Source organism: Lynx rufus, unplaced genomic scaffold (genome assembly GCF_022079265.1).
Source record: "Lynx rufus isolate CCGP_SWC_20201006 ecotype Redwood Valley unplaced genomic scaffold, mLynRuf1.p SCAF_2, whole genome shotgun sequence".
Taxonomy (NCBI): domain Eukaryota; kingdom Metazoa; phylum Chordata; class Mammalia; order Carnivora; family Felidae; genus Lynx; species Lynx rufus.
In genome coordinates, this window is record NW_025814834.1 from 119,902,265 (window position 1) to 119,918,170 (window position 15,906).

The following is a 15,906-nucleotide window of genomic DNA, read 5'->3' on the forward strand; positions in this document are numbered from 1 at the left end:
TGTGTGTGGGCTGTACATGAGGAAGTCATTAAAGTGAGCACTTCGGAATCGGAGTGTGTACAGAAACGGGGAGTTTGTTTCAGCTAGTGTATCATCCAAATCCTTTGTGGCCAGAAGTCCAAGTCTATTCTGAATGGCCCATGACCTCTCTGTCTGTGTATATATTTCAGAAAGTTCATACCTCACAGAAGCCTTAGTTGTAGGCTATTCAGGGATTTTCCCCCGCCATGGGTCATATTCTTGAAGCCCCTCTGTGAGACTTTTATTGTTAGATATTTCACCCTAGGTCCAGAAACAGACAACACAAGTCAGTTTTTTTCCAAAGAATGCTCTGTGTCTCCTTTTGCCCCCCAAAGCTACTGTTGAAGACATGCCAAATTTTCTGCCACAGACAATAGCCTCTCCTTGTTATTTCTCCAGAGAGAAGGTCCTGGTCCTCTGAAGCTACCCTCACTTGTTTGAGGGCTCCATGTATAACCATTCTGTCCCTACTTCAGCTGCAAGTGAAATCTGTACTGGGAATAAACAGAGGTTGAGACACACACAGTTGTCTCTGATGCCCTGAGCTTCACCCGGTTATCCCAGTTACCTGCTGGGGAGAATAATTTTATGTTTGCTGAGCCACTGGTTTAAGCCCTTTGTAGACCTTAGATGGATAGACATAGGGGAATCCTTTGACTCGTGTCATCACTCTGCCCTTTTAAGGTTTCACTGGGCCAGTTTGCCAGATTGATATTGATGACTGTTCCAGTACTCCGTGTCTGAATGGGGCAAAGTGTATTGATCACCCAAATGGCTATGAATGCCAGTGTGCCACAGGTAAGATTGTTCTCACTTTCTGTTCACCTGATATGTCTGTCCGAACAAAATAGGAGGCTGTCCTCTACTCGCTGCCCTACCAGGCCAGTCCACTAATGAGCTGCTCTGTGTTTAGAGAGAGCTGCTTCCAGCATAGTTTTTGCTTCTCTCACAGTTTCCTCCTACAACACCTGCCTGCTTCTCCACCACAATAGTGGCCTAGCTTGGACATTTCCATTTGGTGTCCAGGTCTTTCTGGGATAGATTTTGGCAGCGGTGAGTTTCCAGCTGGCTTGACTTACTCCTTTGGGAAAGGGAAGAATTCCAGCTGAAAGCTATTTTTCACTAGGGCTTCTCAGCCGGAGACCTGTCTCTGTGTTTTTTGAGGCAAGTGATTGAACAAAGGCCCAGAAGTCTAAGGGCCATTGTGTGCAAGTGCAGAGGTTTTCCCAGTAAAAGACTGCCCAGCCCCTGAGAGTCAGGTGTGTTATCTGAATGGGAGAGAGAACTCTGGGAAAGTTTAGGTCCTCTTTCCTGACTTCTGCTACTACAGTGAAAAAGAATCTGTTTACAGATATTCTGCATTTCTGATCTGTGGCCACATTTCTCATTTGGGAGTGGATTTGAATAAGTCAAATGTCCCTTATTACACATTTGCTTTTACACAGACCAGTATTATACAGAAGGACTAGAAATTATTAGAAAAGATGATTTCTCAATTTATTTTTTATGTGACCGCTTAAGGGAAAAAGAAGTTATGAATATAATTCCAGACCTGTTTCTTATTTTGGAAGATTGTTTCTTAAAGGATTTTAAACATCATGTGCATGATTTCTTTCTGATGACAGAAAAGCAAACTAAGTCACAAAAATAAACACAGAGAATTAGTGTTTCAGTAGTACTGGAACATTACCATTTACTGGGCCTCCTTAGATTAGGTCCCGTCAGATGAACCAGTTCACTTCTTTCTCTTTTTGCAAACTGTTGTCTTTGGTTGGAGGAGTTCCAGATTTTGTCCTCCTCTGGCCAGATTATCCTCATAGAGAATAACCTCTGGAGAGAGTTTAAAAATCTTGAACTCATGTTTGAAAGGAAGAGAGCCCACCCCACCCCTCGCCTTTCTTTAAAATCCTTTAAAAGGGATTTAAAGTTGAATGAAGTCTTATTTTCCCTTTTTCTTTTAATGCTCATAAACTTTCATTCATTTTAATTAACAGGTACTTACTAAAAACTTAGTATATATGTAAGCACAGTATTCTGGGAGCGTTTAAGAGGGATAAAGAAAAGTTCTCTGTATACTAAGGTCAGAATTGGGAAGATAAGATACACGTAACCATTAATACAGTATCTGTATGTTGGGTTTGGGAAGAAAGGGATAGAGAGGTAAAAATATAATGGAAAAATATTGAGAGCTAGTCCCCACTGAAGCCCAGTATGAAATGATGATGCAGTTAAAGTATCTCTGCAGTGAAACCCACTGATCATTTTGAGAAAGGTATTTGAATTCTACAAATTTTATTTGAAAAACTTTGTTTTAAACACAACTCTCTAGGATTGCCTTATAAATGGTTTGTTTCAGCTGCTCGTTGCCTGCGGTAGAAATGTTAGGACATGAGGTCTATCGTGGATGTGGCCACACTTATATTCAGGTGTGGAGTCTGCCTTGGTTTTAAAGCCTTCTTGGTAAAATTCCTTTCAAGGATTCACTGGTGTGTTGTGCGAGGAGAACATCGACAACTGTGACCCTGATCCTTGCCACCATGGCCAGTGTCAGGATGGGATTGATTCCTACACCTGCATCTGCAACCCGGGGTACATGGGTGCCATCTGCAGTGACCAGATAGATGAATGTTACAGCAGCCCTTGCCTGAATGATGGTCGCTGCATTGACCTTGTAAATGGCTACCAGTGCAACTGCCAGCCAGGCACGTCAGGTAAGCCCGCTCTCTTTATGTCTCCTCTGGAGTTTTCACTCTTCCTCAAAAACAATTTGCACAGATATCTCAGACTTTCTTGGCATATGCTTCGATACCTAAAAAACAGTCCTGATTCTGAAAAGCACAGCCAAAGCTTCAGCCAGAATCATCTCAGTCTCTAGTCAGTGGAGAAATTAGAGACAATAGTTTTGCAAAACTGATGACTGTGTGTGTGTGTGTGTGTGTGTGTGTGTGTGTGTGTGTGTGTGTGTGTTTTATTAGAAGAAGACACCCCACCTCAAAAAATCGAAATTATTATTTAAAATTGGAAACCCTCTTGCCTTCGTGTCTTGATTTGATTGTCCTTTTCCCTCAAACTTCCACCCCACTCAGAGTAATGAAGCTGGCCCTTTTCCCTCTCGCTCCCTCCTGTCCTTCCAGTTGTGTTTTTCTCTGTTTCAGAGTCCAGTATCTTTAATGTGACACTTCTCTTCTGCCGTGTTTCGGGTGGACCTTGGGCATTTGGGGGAATTCTCAGGGAGAGCAGAGACTTCACAGCACGGTCCAGTCATTGTAAATTAGAATGCACAGCCACCGTTTCCCACCCCCGAATTCAGTGCTGTTTCCCCGACTCTGGTTGAGTGACTGCTCGTTAGTTGGGAGGGCATGCTGCTCCTTGCTGGGGGAATGTTGAGTTATTTTCTCAGGCGGCAGCATTTCGCAGGTCTCACTGGAGTCTGTTTTACTTATTTGAGGAATAATTATGGTCACAACTGTGGTTAATGGACAGAGAAGTACTATGTCTCAGATCAAAGAAAATGTATTAGTGGAAGATTAACTAGTGTGTGCCTTTGTTAGAAGGGAACCTGCCAATACAAGAGAGTGATTTATTGAGAACTCATTCTTGATTTAAGGAAAATGGCCTACATAGGGGGCAAAGGTGGGGGAGGTGGTTAACTGCCCTCATTTTATTTTGTTATTTCCAAATCCATTTCTTCAAACTTGTCAAAGGCCCTGGTCTTCGTCCAGGACCTCATACATGCCAAGTTTGAAAACAAAGTCCTTTTTGAGTTGCTCAAGCATACGAAAAACATCCCATGCCTTCACAGTTGAAAGTGCCTTCCCCCTCCCCACGTTTAGATAACTCACTAAAAGGGCTGAATAGATCTTTGTGAAGCCTTCCAAAAGCAATTTGCTTCCGGGCTGGTCCCCAGACATGAGAAATTGCAGTACGAAAAGAAATTTGAGAGATTTACAAGCAATTGAATGGACGCCTTTAGAATGGTGGGGCTGTTTTAGGCTTTGCTATCATTCCCATTATAACAAACATACTAGAAACCTGGGTGAGTGGTGGGTTGGCAAGCACTTTGTTTTCTCTGGGATTATATCATTATGCCAGGATGTATCAGGTGTATTCCCTGGGGAGGACAGAGAAGGCAAGGTGTAAGTAGCTGTCACTGAGAAATGCAAGAAGTAAATATGAGTGGTGTGCAGGCAGCATAGAGTGAAGGCCCCAAAACCTCTCAGAAAACTGCCAAATCCCTTCCTGTGGCTGTTGGGAGAATTAAAGCAAAGAGATGTAGGCGTTATAAAAAAATCTTGGTCTATAATGGGTGGAGAAAGACCTGACATGTACTACGGGCCTAGATGGACGGGTCTATTTTAATTAATCATTCTGAATAGACTTTTGAGTTCTAGAGTGAGAATCCATAACCCATTCATAACATGGTCCTAAGTTGGTAAGTTGGATTTTGGATGAGTATAAACAGAAGGGGTACTTTACCATGTGCTAGTTATAATTGTGGTTTCTCATTTACTGGGTACTTAAAGTGAGATAAATAACCCAGAATCACTTCTGAGGCTTCTTTCACCCATGGTCTTATGATGGGAAACTGTTTTAAGTAAGTTTCTTTAGGTTCTAAGTCACAGAAACCAACCTGACTAGTTTAAGGATTCCTTAGCAAACAAGCAAACGATAACTACAGAATAGACAAAAGATCTAGTGAAAGCACACAGACGTATCTTACAGATTCCAAGTGAGAATTGATTGGTAAAGCTTTGCAGAGATTATCAGGAAGCAGAGCAATTTATAGACCACAGTTCATATAGTCCCACAGTTCATATTCCAGTGTCCCAATGAGAAAATTACATTGGCTCATCTTGGGCATGGTGTCTGGTCCTACTCAAATAAAATATAGCCTCCTGCGGCCTGCCATGGTTGATTGTAGGTGAATGGGGGTTTTCAGTCAAGGCTAGACACATCCCCTAAAAGTATCCAGGAGTATGGAAACTCTTGCCTCATTTGTGGCTAGTGAGGCAGCATGGCCTTGTTCATCACAGAGTGACCAGTGTGGTGTGGTGAAGCGGACAGAATCCAAAGTGCCTGGTTCACATCCTGGCTGTACTGCCGTAGTTGTGCAAGTCCACGATACAGTGGGTGTATTACAACTTGATGTACCAGTTGAGTGAGAAGACTAAAGAAAACATGTGAAGTGGGAGGCAGAGTACTTGCACATAATAATGGCTCAATAAATTTTAACGTAATTATTATTAATAAATATTAATACAAAATATGAGTGAATCAAAATTTTTACAACTTTCAATGGAAATTTTGTTAGTTTAAAGCCTAGTTTTACTGGGCTTTAGTTTTAGAATTTTTAAACTACCAAAGCGTTTTTCTATGAGTTGGAAATAAGACATCACTAAATTCATGTTAAGTGCATAACAAAGTATCATGAGTATTTTTATAAGATGATGGTAAAAATTATGATTGCTATATCCTTGCTGTTTAGTTACCCATATCTACAATTACACCTTTATTAAGATAGCTCTATCTAGGGTTGGCTGTATACTCTTTAGATTTCTTAACACCTAGCATCACATGCTATTTTTGTGGTAATACTGCATGGTTTCTTTTCTACTTTTATCTTTGCAGGTGTTAATTGTGAAATCAATTTTGATGACTGTGCAAGTAACCCTTGTGTCCACGGAGTCTGTATGGATGGCATTAATCGTTATAGTTGTGTCTGCTCACCGGGATTCACAGGTAACACCTTTTTTGTTGGGAGGTCCCTCCTTCAGCCCCATCACTTTGGGAAAGGGGCATATGAAGGGAAATCACTTTTCAAATGTTTCCTATTTCTTTGTCTCTTCGAAGGTTAGAAATGTGTTTCTGTACTTCTCTGGCCTAGTTTTCTACTTACAGGCCTTCCATAAATCATAACATGAAACTTTTCCTCAGTTAGGGTTTTTAGACCACATGTTTTCGGGTTTTTTTTTTTTTACATTTTATTTATTTTTGAGAGAGAGAGGGAAACAGAGCACAAGTTGGGGAGGGGCAGAGAGAGAGAGGGAGACACAGAATCCGAAGCAGGCTCCAGGCTCTGAGCTGTCAGCATAGAGCCCAATGCGGGGCTTAAACTCACAAGCCATGAGATCATGACCTGAGCCAAAGTTGGATGCTTAACCGACTGAGCCACCAGGTGCCCCTTTAGACCACATGTTATAGCTACCTGAAAAGCATTTCTAGTCAGACCATGAGTTTCTGTCACTGTGCTTGAGTTACATAGCTTTTACTGCCACCTTTAATTTGCTACACTTAGTGAATGCCTTCTACAAAAGTATAGCCAAGATAAAATTCTATGAAAACACTAAATGCTTTTTTCTGAGTACTTCCTCTTATGGGAGATTGTTGGATGAGGCCAGAACTTGGGAGGACCAATGTAATTATTAAAAGTAGCCAGAACATTTACACATGCACGCTTGTGTGCACACACACAAACACAAATCTCTTTCTCTCTTTTTTGTTGTAAGATTGCCTTTATCTTTTGCCCTTCCGATCCAAAAATTGCTAGAGGCTATTGAGAAATCTGAGGCACCTTACTGAGACACCTGTTTGTTAATGACATCATCAGAGGGCATATACAGTGCCTATCCTATTCTTTCTAGACGGTCCCACACGCAAGCAGGCACTTACATAATAATGTTACCATTTAATAAGTACCATGTGATCATTTGCAACCAATGTGAGAAATTTCCCTCAGAGCTTTTTAAACTATGACCTCCAAAGGCATTCAGGGCCAAGTGAAGTGAATGTCTGCCTCTTGCTTGCCAGGAACTTACTTTCTGCTGTATTTCACAAACCTTTTTCCTGCTTGGGTATGATCGCGGGTGCTAGGGAGTAATGTTTTCGGCCCACATGGGTCACCGTAATGTCTTCTCAGTGGAAGATCACTCAGAAGACAAGTATGATGACAGCCGTCGTATCTAGTGCCTAGCAGTGCTGGTAGTAGCCAGCTGTACTTCTGGTCCTGAAACTTGATACTGCAAGATGAAGTGACAGCCAACTGAATACACAAAAATTCCTGCTAGGTAGGATAATAGGTGCATTTTTGTTAAATAGGTAAGAAGAGAATAGCTACCATTTATTAAGAGCTTATTTTGAGCTAGGCGTTAGGTACCTAATCTCATTTAATTATCCACAGCTATTATCATTCCTATGGTATTGATGAAAAATCCAGAGCTTGGAGAGGTTAAGTAACATTACCAGTGCACTATGGCCAGGATTCCAGCCCAGGTGGTCCTACTCTAGAGCCTATGCCCGTTCTCACCTCACCGGGCAGCCTAAGTGGGTGCCTGTTGTGACTTCTTTTTAGACATGTAAGCCTTACACTGGAACTTTTTTTTTTTTTTTCTGAAATGCCAGTAAGTCATATTCTCTCTCTTTTTAACATTCAGCAAACCAAGAAGGTCAAGGAGGGAGGACATAGGCTAAAATATTCTAAAATAAACCTAAGGTGTAGCATGAAATTACATAACCAAGAAGTGGAATGTTTTGGTTACTGGGTGGTACTCTGTTCTTGGAACGATTTTCTATGTCTATTTTTTTTCAGTTGTTTTTTGCTTTTTTAATCAGCTGCCCAAAATACCACAGACAACTGTGGTATTATATGTACATGAGCTTAGATGTGAGATGTTTTATTCTTTCCTTTGTTTTATTTTAACACTAGTACTTTTTTTTTTTTTTTTTACAATTCTCATAACAGCTTTGACAGATTTAAATGAGTTTTTCTTTTTAAGACTAAATTCTGTGTTTTCCGCAGACCTCTTGTGTTTAATGTTTATTTATTTGAGAGAGAGAGCGCACATGCGTGTGCATGCATGCAAGCAGGGGAGGGGCAGAGAGAGAGAGAGAGAGGGAGAGAGAATCCCAAGCATGCTCTGTGATAACAGCCTGGAAGCCTGATGAGGGACTTGATCTCAGGAACCAGAAGATCATTCTTGAGCCAAAATCAAGAATCGGACGTTAAACCAACTGAGCCACCCAGGATCTCTTTATACTTACTGATTGAATGGGAAATGTAAGAAATCAAGTGATACTTCTAGAAGCTACTTCTCAGTTTACAAACTACTTTTTCAGTTTTGCCTTCATATTTATTATTTTGCTGACTTCTCATAACAGTCCATAAAAGCAAATAGGTTGAATAAGAAACCAAAAGCACAGGTAACAAAAACCAAACTAAACAAGCAGGACTCCATTAAACTAAAGTGCTTCTGCACAGCAAGGAACAATAAACTGAAAAGGCAGCCTATAGAGCAGGAGAAAATATTTGTAAACAATATATCTGAAAAAGGGTTAATATCAAAAATATATAAAGAGCTCATACAACTCAATAGCAAGGAAGCAAATAATCCAATTTAAAAATGGGCAAAGAGCAAGAAAAAAAATTTTGAAACTATGTATGTTGATGGATATTAGCTAGACTTAACCATAGTGATCCTTTTGCAGTATATACAAATATCAAATCATTACGTTGCACACTTGGGACTAATATGTTATATGTCAGTTATAGCTCAATCTTTAAAAAACACAGGCAGAAGTAGCTAAACACAACTTTAGAAACTATTATTGGAAAATTCCCAGGAATTTCCAGATAGAGGATACTGGAAGTATCTACTGTAATTTTCAGAGCTACATGATTTAACCAGAGACTGATTGTATTTTTAAGTTATAAATCATTATTTGTACTTAGAAACCCAACATCATCTGAAACAGGTAAAGTTTTGAAAGCTTCATAGTCTGCCACACCGTAGTGATTTTCAAAAAGCATTTGAAAGGCTAATCATGAGTAACAAGTCTACCAAAATAGCTAATCCTCACTATAATGTCATTATAAAACTAATCACGAAAATACCATAAGAAAACATATATATGAGTTTTGTAATCTCTTCTCTCTCTAAATTTCTTTCTTTTTTTAATTTTTTAATGTTTATTTTATTTTTGAGAGAGAGAGAGTGACAGAGTGAGAGCAGGAGAGGGGCAGAGAGAGAGGGGGACACAGAATCCGAAGCAGGCTCCAGGCTCCAAGCTGTCAGCACAGAGCCCGACGCAGGGCTCGAACTCACGAACCAAACCATGAGATCATGACCTGAGTTGAAGTCGGACGCTTAACCAACTGAGCCACCCAGGCGCCCCTCTAAATTTCTTATAGTAGTTTCTCATCAGTAGTGAAGTGTATAAATGTTTATAAAGTATAAATTTATAATATAATTACGTTTATAAGTTATGAATTATTTATAACTTTTCTCAGTTACCAGAAGACAATAAAGTTATGCTTAGAATACTCTTCTTTCTGAGGCAGAAAATGGATTAATACAACTCTAGAATGAAAGCAAAATGGCTTTCTTTTTAACCAATATAATCATTAAATTAAATTATATATTTATAATTTGTAAACATTGAGCATGCAATTGCTTTTTGGTTCTTTGGCCCTCAGTTAACCTAATAATGTCATATCCTGAACAGGCACACTGCTAAGAACAAGGAGTCTTGCAGTAATACTAAAATCAATTCATACTACTCAGCCACAAAAAAGAATGAAATCTTGCCATTTGAGACAACATGAATGGGCTTTATGCTCAGGGAGATAAGTCAGAGAAAGACAAATACTATATGATATCTCTTGTATGCAGAATATTAACAAGCAAAACTCATAAAAAATAGAAGAAAATGGTGGCTAGGAGGGGCAAGGCTAATTGGGGAGATGTATTTAAGGGTGCAAACTTGAAACTAGTAGGTAAATAAGGTCTGGAGATCTGTTGTACCAGAACAGTGATTATAGTCAGCAATACTGTATAATAAACTTCAAAGTTGCTAAGGGAGTGAGTCTTAATTGTTCTCGCCACAAAAAAGAAATGATAATTATGTGACATAATAGAGGTGTTAGGTAACATTAAAGTGGTAATCTATTGCAATATATAAATGTATTAAATCAGTACGCCATATACCTTAAACTTATACAGTGTATACATCAATTCTATCTCAATCAAAATATTAACAAAACACAAAAAGTAGATAAGGAAGTTTTATTATTCCCATTAAACAACTAAGACAACTGAGAGAACTTGATGTGTCCATGCAATGTATACAAATATATTTTGTATATTTTGAGCCCCCCAGCTAGTGAGTCATACAGATAGGATTGTGAGTTCCCAGAAGGCAGGAACCTCCCTAATCATCTTTTTAGCCAGTGTCTAAACACAGTGTCTAGCATGGAAGAAACACTCAATAAATACTTCGGAATGAATGACTAGAACTCAAATATGGGACTTCTGACATCCAACTCCAGACTCTCCAGTCTGGATTATAGCATGCTTTCATTTATTAAACACTAATTTGTTGAGTACCTACAAGGTGAGAAACATTGATTAACTTCTCATTCATTAGTTCCTGTGTCCATAAGGTCCATAGCCTTGTGCTGGGCATTTCTGATGCTGGGTGGAAACTCCCTAGGGGTAGGACCTTGATAGTGAAGCAGCGGTCAGTCCACATGGTAGACTGCAAAAGGAGGCACTTAACCCTCCTCATTAAAGATGGCTGGAACATTGATTCTGGGAAGGGTTTTTAAAGCAAATGAGGAAAACGTGAGAAGAGTGGCTTCTGAGAAAATGCTTCCTAAAAAGGATAGAAAAAGAAGGCTTTTTCCTCTTATTTTCTACTGAAGAGCAGGCTAAGGATAGCTGTGTAAAGAGTTCTGGCTCATGTCTTGGTGCCAGTGGCAAATGTCTAAAAAAAATTCTGAGGTTGAGGCTAAGAAAATAGTACTTTAAAATAAGTTATTAATAAAACACTTAAGAGGAAAACAGCAACCACTACCAGATTGTGGGACTTTACCACAAGAACCACCAATAATGGTTTAGAGAGCAACAGAGAGTGAAAAAAATGTTAATACCCATACTTTAAAGGGGTGTGGATCTATTTCATTTGGAATTTCCTGTTCTAAATGCAGGGTTACTCTTTCTTAAATAAAAGTGCATGTTTTTATCTGAATCAGAAAATTGTATTCTTTGAAACTTATAAATTCCTTCACAGCAGTTGCTTGTTGCCACTCATTTACAGAATTATGGGTTATTTCAAAATTTTATATCATTTTGGAATATATAGTTAAATCTCAATTATTCAAAATTTAACAAAGCTAAACTCTTATAAGTGGCACGCTTTCTTCAGCTTAAAGCATCAAATGTCAAGGTTATAGCAGACATCTTTTCCAAGCGCAGTCTTGGGTAGGTTTTAGAGGAAGAATATATTCACTTAATTTCATATATTCTGAGCATTTACATTATTACATGAAGATAAAGTAATAATTGTCTACGTCATAGTTTTTCAAAATGGAATATTTGAACCATCTGCATTATTTAAAATTGGTTTTCTGGACTCCATGCATCATAATCTGTGGTGAGAGGGCCTAAGAATCTCCTTTTAAAACAAGTATTTTAGGAGCACCTGAGTAGCTAAGTCCATTAAGCATCTGACTTCAGCGCAGGTCATGATCTCACAGTTCGTGAGTTCAAGCCCTGCATCAGGCTCTCAGCTGTCAGCGCAGGGCCTGCCAAATATCCTCTGTCTCCCTCTCTCTCTCTCTCTGCCCCTCCCCTGCTCACATACGCTCTCTCCCTCTCTCTCTCTCAGAAATAAACAAACATCAAAGAAGAATATAAAATAAAAATAATAAAACAAGTATTTTAAATGATTCTTTTTGCACATTAAGGTTGAGAACCACTGGTCTAGATTAAGAGATTGAATTGTTCTCTCAATTATCAGAAGACAATAAAATTATGCTTAGAATACTCTTGTTTCTGAGGTGGGAAATGGATTAATACAACTCTGAGAATGAAAGCAAAATGGCTTTTTATCTACTATAACATTAAATTAAGTTAGTAGCTTATTCACTAAGTATTTCAGGTGATTGAGCTATCCCATATGTGGAAATGTAGGAGGTTGACTAACTGAAAAAATTAATGCGCAGTGAACCAGCTGAGAGCAGTGATAAAAGCTTCTTCGAGAGTACTCAGAACAGCAGCAAGAGGAACAGCCAACTTTGGTAACATTTGATGTTCTCTTTTTGAATCCTTGTGGAGTTTCCGTTTCTAAGATGGAGTAAAGAAGAAATACATATCAAAACAGTGCAGTGCTGTTCCAGCATTTCATTAACTTGGCTGCATTATCAAGACTGTGCTGTTTACTACTTCCTCACGTGGTGCTAAGTGCTCTTGGGTGTCTTATTACTTAAATCCTGACATTTGGTGGCCAAGGCATCTTACAGCCTGTGCAGAGAAAGTTGTCAACACAGCATCTCCCATAGTTCTGGGTCTATTCCCTAAACATTTTGGATTTGACAAATACTGTTTCCGTCCTCTTCAGGGCAGAGATGTAACATCGACATTGATGAGTGTGCCTCCAATCCCTGTCGCAAGGGTGCGACGTGCATCAACGACGTGAATGGTTTCCGCTGTCTATGCCCCGAGGGACCCCATCACCCCAGCTGCTACTCACAGGTGAACGAGTGCCTGAGCAGTCCCTGCATCCATGGGAACTGTACCGGAGGCCTCAGCGGGTAGGTGGCTGCCATGTATGAACAGCTCCTTATTGACTTATGTCAAGCCGGTGGGTTTCGGAATGGGCCATGCCCTGTGGAAGTCTGTCAGGGACCTGAGCTGAGACTGAGTTGCAGATTTTGGTAGTCTCCCTGAGTCTTCCAAACCACCACTTGTGCTCTGCCTTCCATTGCTGAATAGGTAGAAAATAGGGCGGGGCGGGGAGGTAGTCAGTTCATGGGAGAAGTCCAGCGTTATTTTGTGAGCCTTTGGCAATTGTGCTTTTAGTAGTTATTAAAAGATTGAGTTCTGAGGGAGGTTCTATTTGATTTTTCCCCTGCTTAAAAAAAAAGCTCCTTTCTGTTCTATCACGGTACCAACGTGTGCCACTGAAGTGGGGCTGGTCTCACCTGACTTTAGACGTGAACCTGATAAGACATTCATGGTTTGCAAGCCTCTGAGATTGTGTGATGTGTTGATAGGTACTTTTCTAGAAACTCAGAGTGTGATGTTAGGTCACAAGAGATAGATCTATACTCTTGTATGCTGGCTGGAAGATAGGGCTCTGGGCATTGCCATTTGCCATACTTAACAACAGGTGAAAGAACAAAGAGTGTATTTAGAGGTAAAGGAAAATCAAATTATTTCCAGATGAATTACCTCGGTATTCCTGTTTAAGACTATGGTAGCCTGCAAAGCATCCCAACCCATGTACCTTTTTCCTAAAGATCTCCAGACAAGAGAGGCTTTTATTTCCTGGTAACATAGTATAAGTGTTAATAATGTTCAGATTGTGAACAATGTACATATATTTTGCATACCTTCATTTTTGTTCCTTTTCCTGCTCAGTTTACCCTAGGTGCTTTCTGGGGCAGGGTTTCAGGAGAGAACAGCAAAGCATGTCTTGGAAGTCAGACATCCCAGGAGCTCTCAGAGAGGCTTAGAGTCTCTGATACTAACCTACTTCTTGGGTGTCTGTTTTGCATTAGAAACAGATGATCCTAAGGTTTGCTTTATTTTAGTTTTATATATAATAAAAGTGCAGATTTATCCATGTTAATGTGCCTTTCAGATTGACCCAATGTATTGTACCAAACACTGTTTACACATGAAAGCTCACTATAATTAATTAATTTCTCCAGCATCTTTGTGAGCTGGGAAGCACCAGAAAAATCTGTTTACTGAGTAGTCCAGGTGGGACCACATAATTCATACTGTGTCCATGGCAATCCAAGTATATGTTCAAAGAAGAGTAGAAATGAGATTAGCTTACCCATGAGCTCATCTGTCCCTCATTTCTTCACCAAGTCTTGGATTTCATCTAAGACTCAATTGTACATTCGTCCTCCACAGTCAAGAATACTATCTATCTCCTTTCAGATACAAGTGTCTCTGTGATGCAGGCTGGGTTGGCATCAACTGCGAAGTGGACAAAAATGAATGTCTTTCTAACCCATGCCAGAATGGAGGAACTTGTGACAATCTGGTGAACGGATACAGGTGTACTTGCAAGAAGGGCTTTAAAGGTGAAAGCCGTAGTGCATATTTCTATCTCCCTTCATGCAGTTTTCTTATTGCATATTCTTTGACTTACCTCTTCCTTTCCCTTTCTCTATTCCTATTCGCTCATATAGCAAACATAACTTGAGAAGTTAATATTTATAAGGCACTTGGGGAGTAAAAACGTAAAGATATATAGATTCTACTAGCGGAGAGGTGAACTACAGGACTATTTAAGCTGAGCAGCTAGGACTCCACTTATACAACTTTGGAAAGATGTTCTAATTGTAAGCTTCATGGTGCTGGTTTGATTCTGTTGGAATTCACAAGAGATCTGGGGAGTAGCATGAGAATATTGCCTTACTATAATTATGATAGCAATAATTCCATGGAAGAATCCATGCATTCCAAACTCTTCCAACAAATTATCTTACACATTGAGATAAAATATATAGCCAACTAGGGCCTTCTGGAAACATGTATTATAATGGGTGTTGTATAAAATCATTTTCTGAGTTGTTATTGTTGTATTTCCACCATAAATTTTCACTTAAAAACTCATGAGAGTGAAATCTGTGGGTAAATCATTTATCTTGTACTCCTCTATCCACTTAGTCATTGATTTCCCCACTCAAAAATTGTGCCAGGCTACCAAGAATCTACATCAGTATGTTTCAGAGTCAATTTACTTATTTGAAAGCTTTCTGAGAGTATATATATTTTAGTCATTAATTTTCTGATATATTACATTTGCAAAGAAATTTAAAAGCACTTTTATTTCTTTGTTTCCTTGAGACTTGCTGATCAAGGAACTAAATAAAACTCAAAATGTAAAATCCCAAATTGTACGGCTGGTGAGTAGAAGAGTACAGTTTGAGCCCAGACCTCTGTGCTCCCAGACCACCGTTTTTTTACAGTGCTGTAGTTGCTCTATCTTGAGGCTCTGTGTCAGGCTCTATTGAAGATGTAAAGGTGGGGCGCCTGGGTGGCGCAGTCGGTTAAGCGTCCGACTTCAGCCAGGTCACGATCTCGCGGTCCATGAGTTCGAGCCCCGCGTCAGGCTCTGGGCTGATGGCTCAGAGCCTGGAGCCTGTTTCCGATTCTGTGTCTCCCTCTCTTTCTGCCCCTCCCCCGTTCATGCTCTGTCTCTCTCTGTCCCAAAAATAAATAAATGTTGAAGATGCAAAGGTGTGTAATATTTGGGTACTGGTCTATCCCATTAATGCTTCCTTACTTTTGTCTTTTTCACAGTGGGAGTAGATTCCATGTCTTGGATCAGGGGAAAACAGTTTTATGGCTTCAGAAAGTACTACCACATCAATGGTAGAGACTGTGCATATGAAAGAGTGGGCATAAATCAGAGGCTTTGATTATGCATTAAAAAAAATATTGTCCCTTGATAAATTATACCCCCTTTTTAGGCCCTGACAGCCACTTTGTATAGAAACAGCTGATAGATCAGCAGATTTTTAACCTCAATGAGCTTCTTAGTCCATTGTTGAGAAATTACTTATATTTGGAGGCATATTCAACCTTTCAGCTATTAGAATATACTTATTCCATTCATCCTTTTAACTGTCTTTTACTGACAGACTATATGTCAGGGACTTGTCACTGAAATGAACGAAGAGGTGTTCCAGGAGCCTAAAGAAATTCAATTTCTAAGGTAGTTAATATTTGCCATGAAGAGGATTGCTTAGTAATTGTTAAAAAAATTTTTTTTAATGTGTATTTATTTTTGACAGAGAGAGAGAGAGACAGAACATGAGTGGGGAGGGGCAGAGAGAGAAGGAGACACAGAATCTGAAGCAGGCTCCAG

At 39.6% G+C, this 15,906-nt stretch overlaps 1 protein-coding gene across 2 annotated transcripts in view; it reads left to right on the top strand.

Annotated features, from left to right (window-relative positions):
- NOTCH2 (notch receptor 2) overlaps positions 1-15,906 on the top strand; it is a 162,588-nt gene that overhangs the window by 107,882 nt on the left and 38,800 nt on the right. For both annotated transcript variants that reach the window (XM_047086030.1, XM_047086031.1), the window contains exons 10-14: positions 706-819; positions 2,499-2,732; positions 5,650-5,760; positions 12,415-12,607; positions 13,968-14,113. In XM_047086030.1, coding sequence (XP_046941986.1) covers positions 706-819; positions 2,499-2,732; positions 5,650-5,760; positions 12,415-12,607; positions 13,968-14,113 — 798 coding nt within the window. The remainder of the gene's footprint in view (positions 1-705; positions 820-2,498; positions 2,733-5,649; positions 5,761-12,414; positions 12,608-13,967; positions 14,114-15,906) is intronic.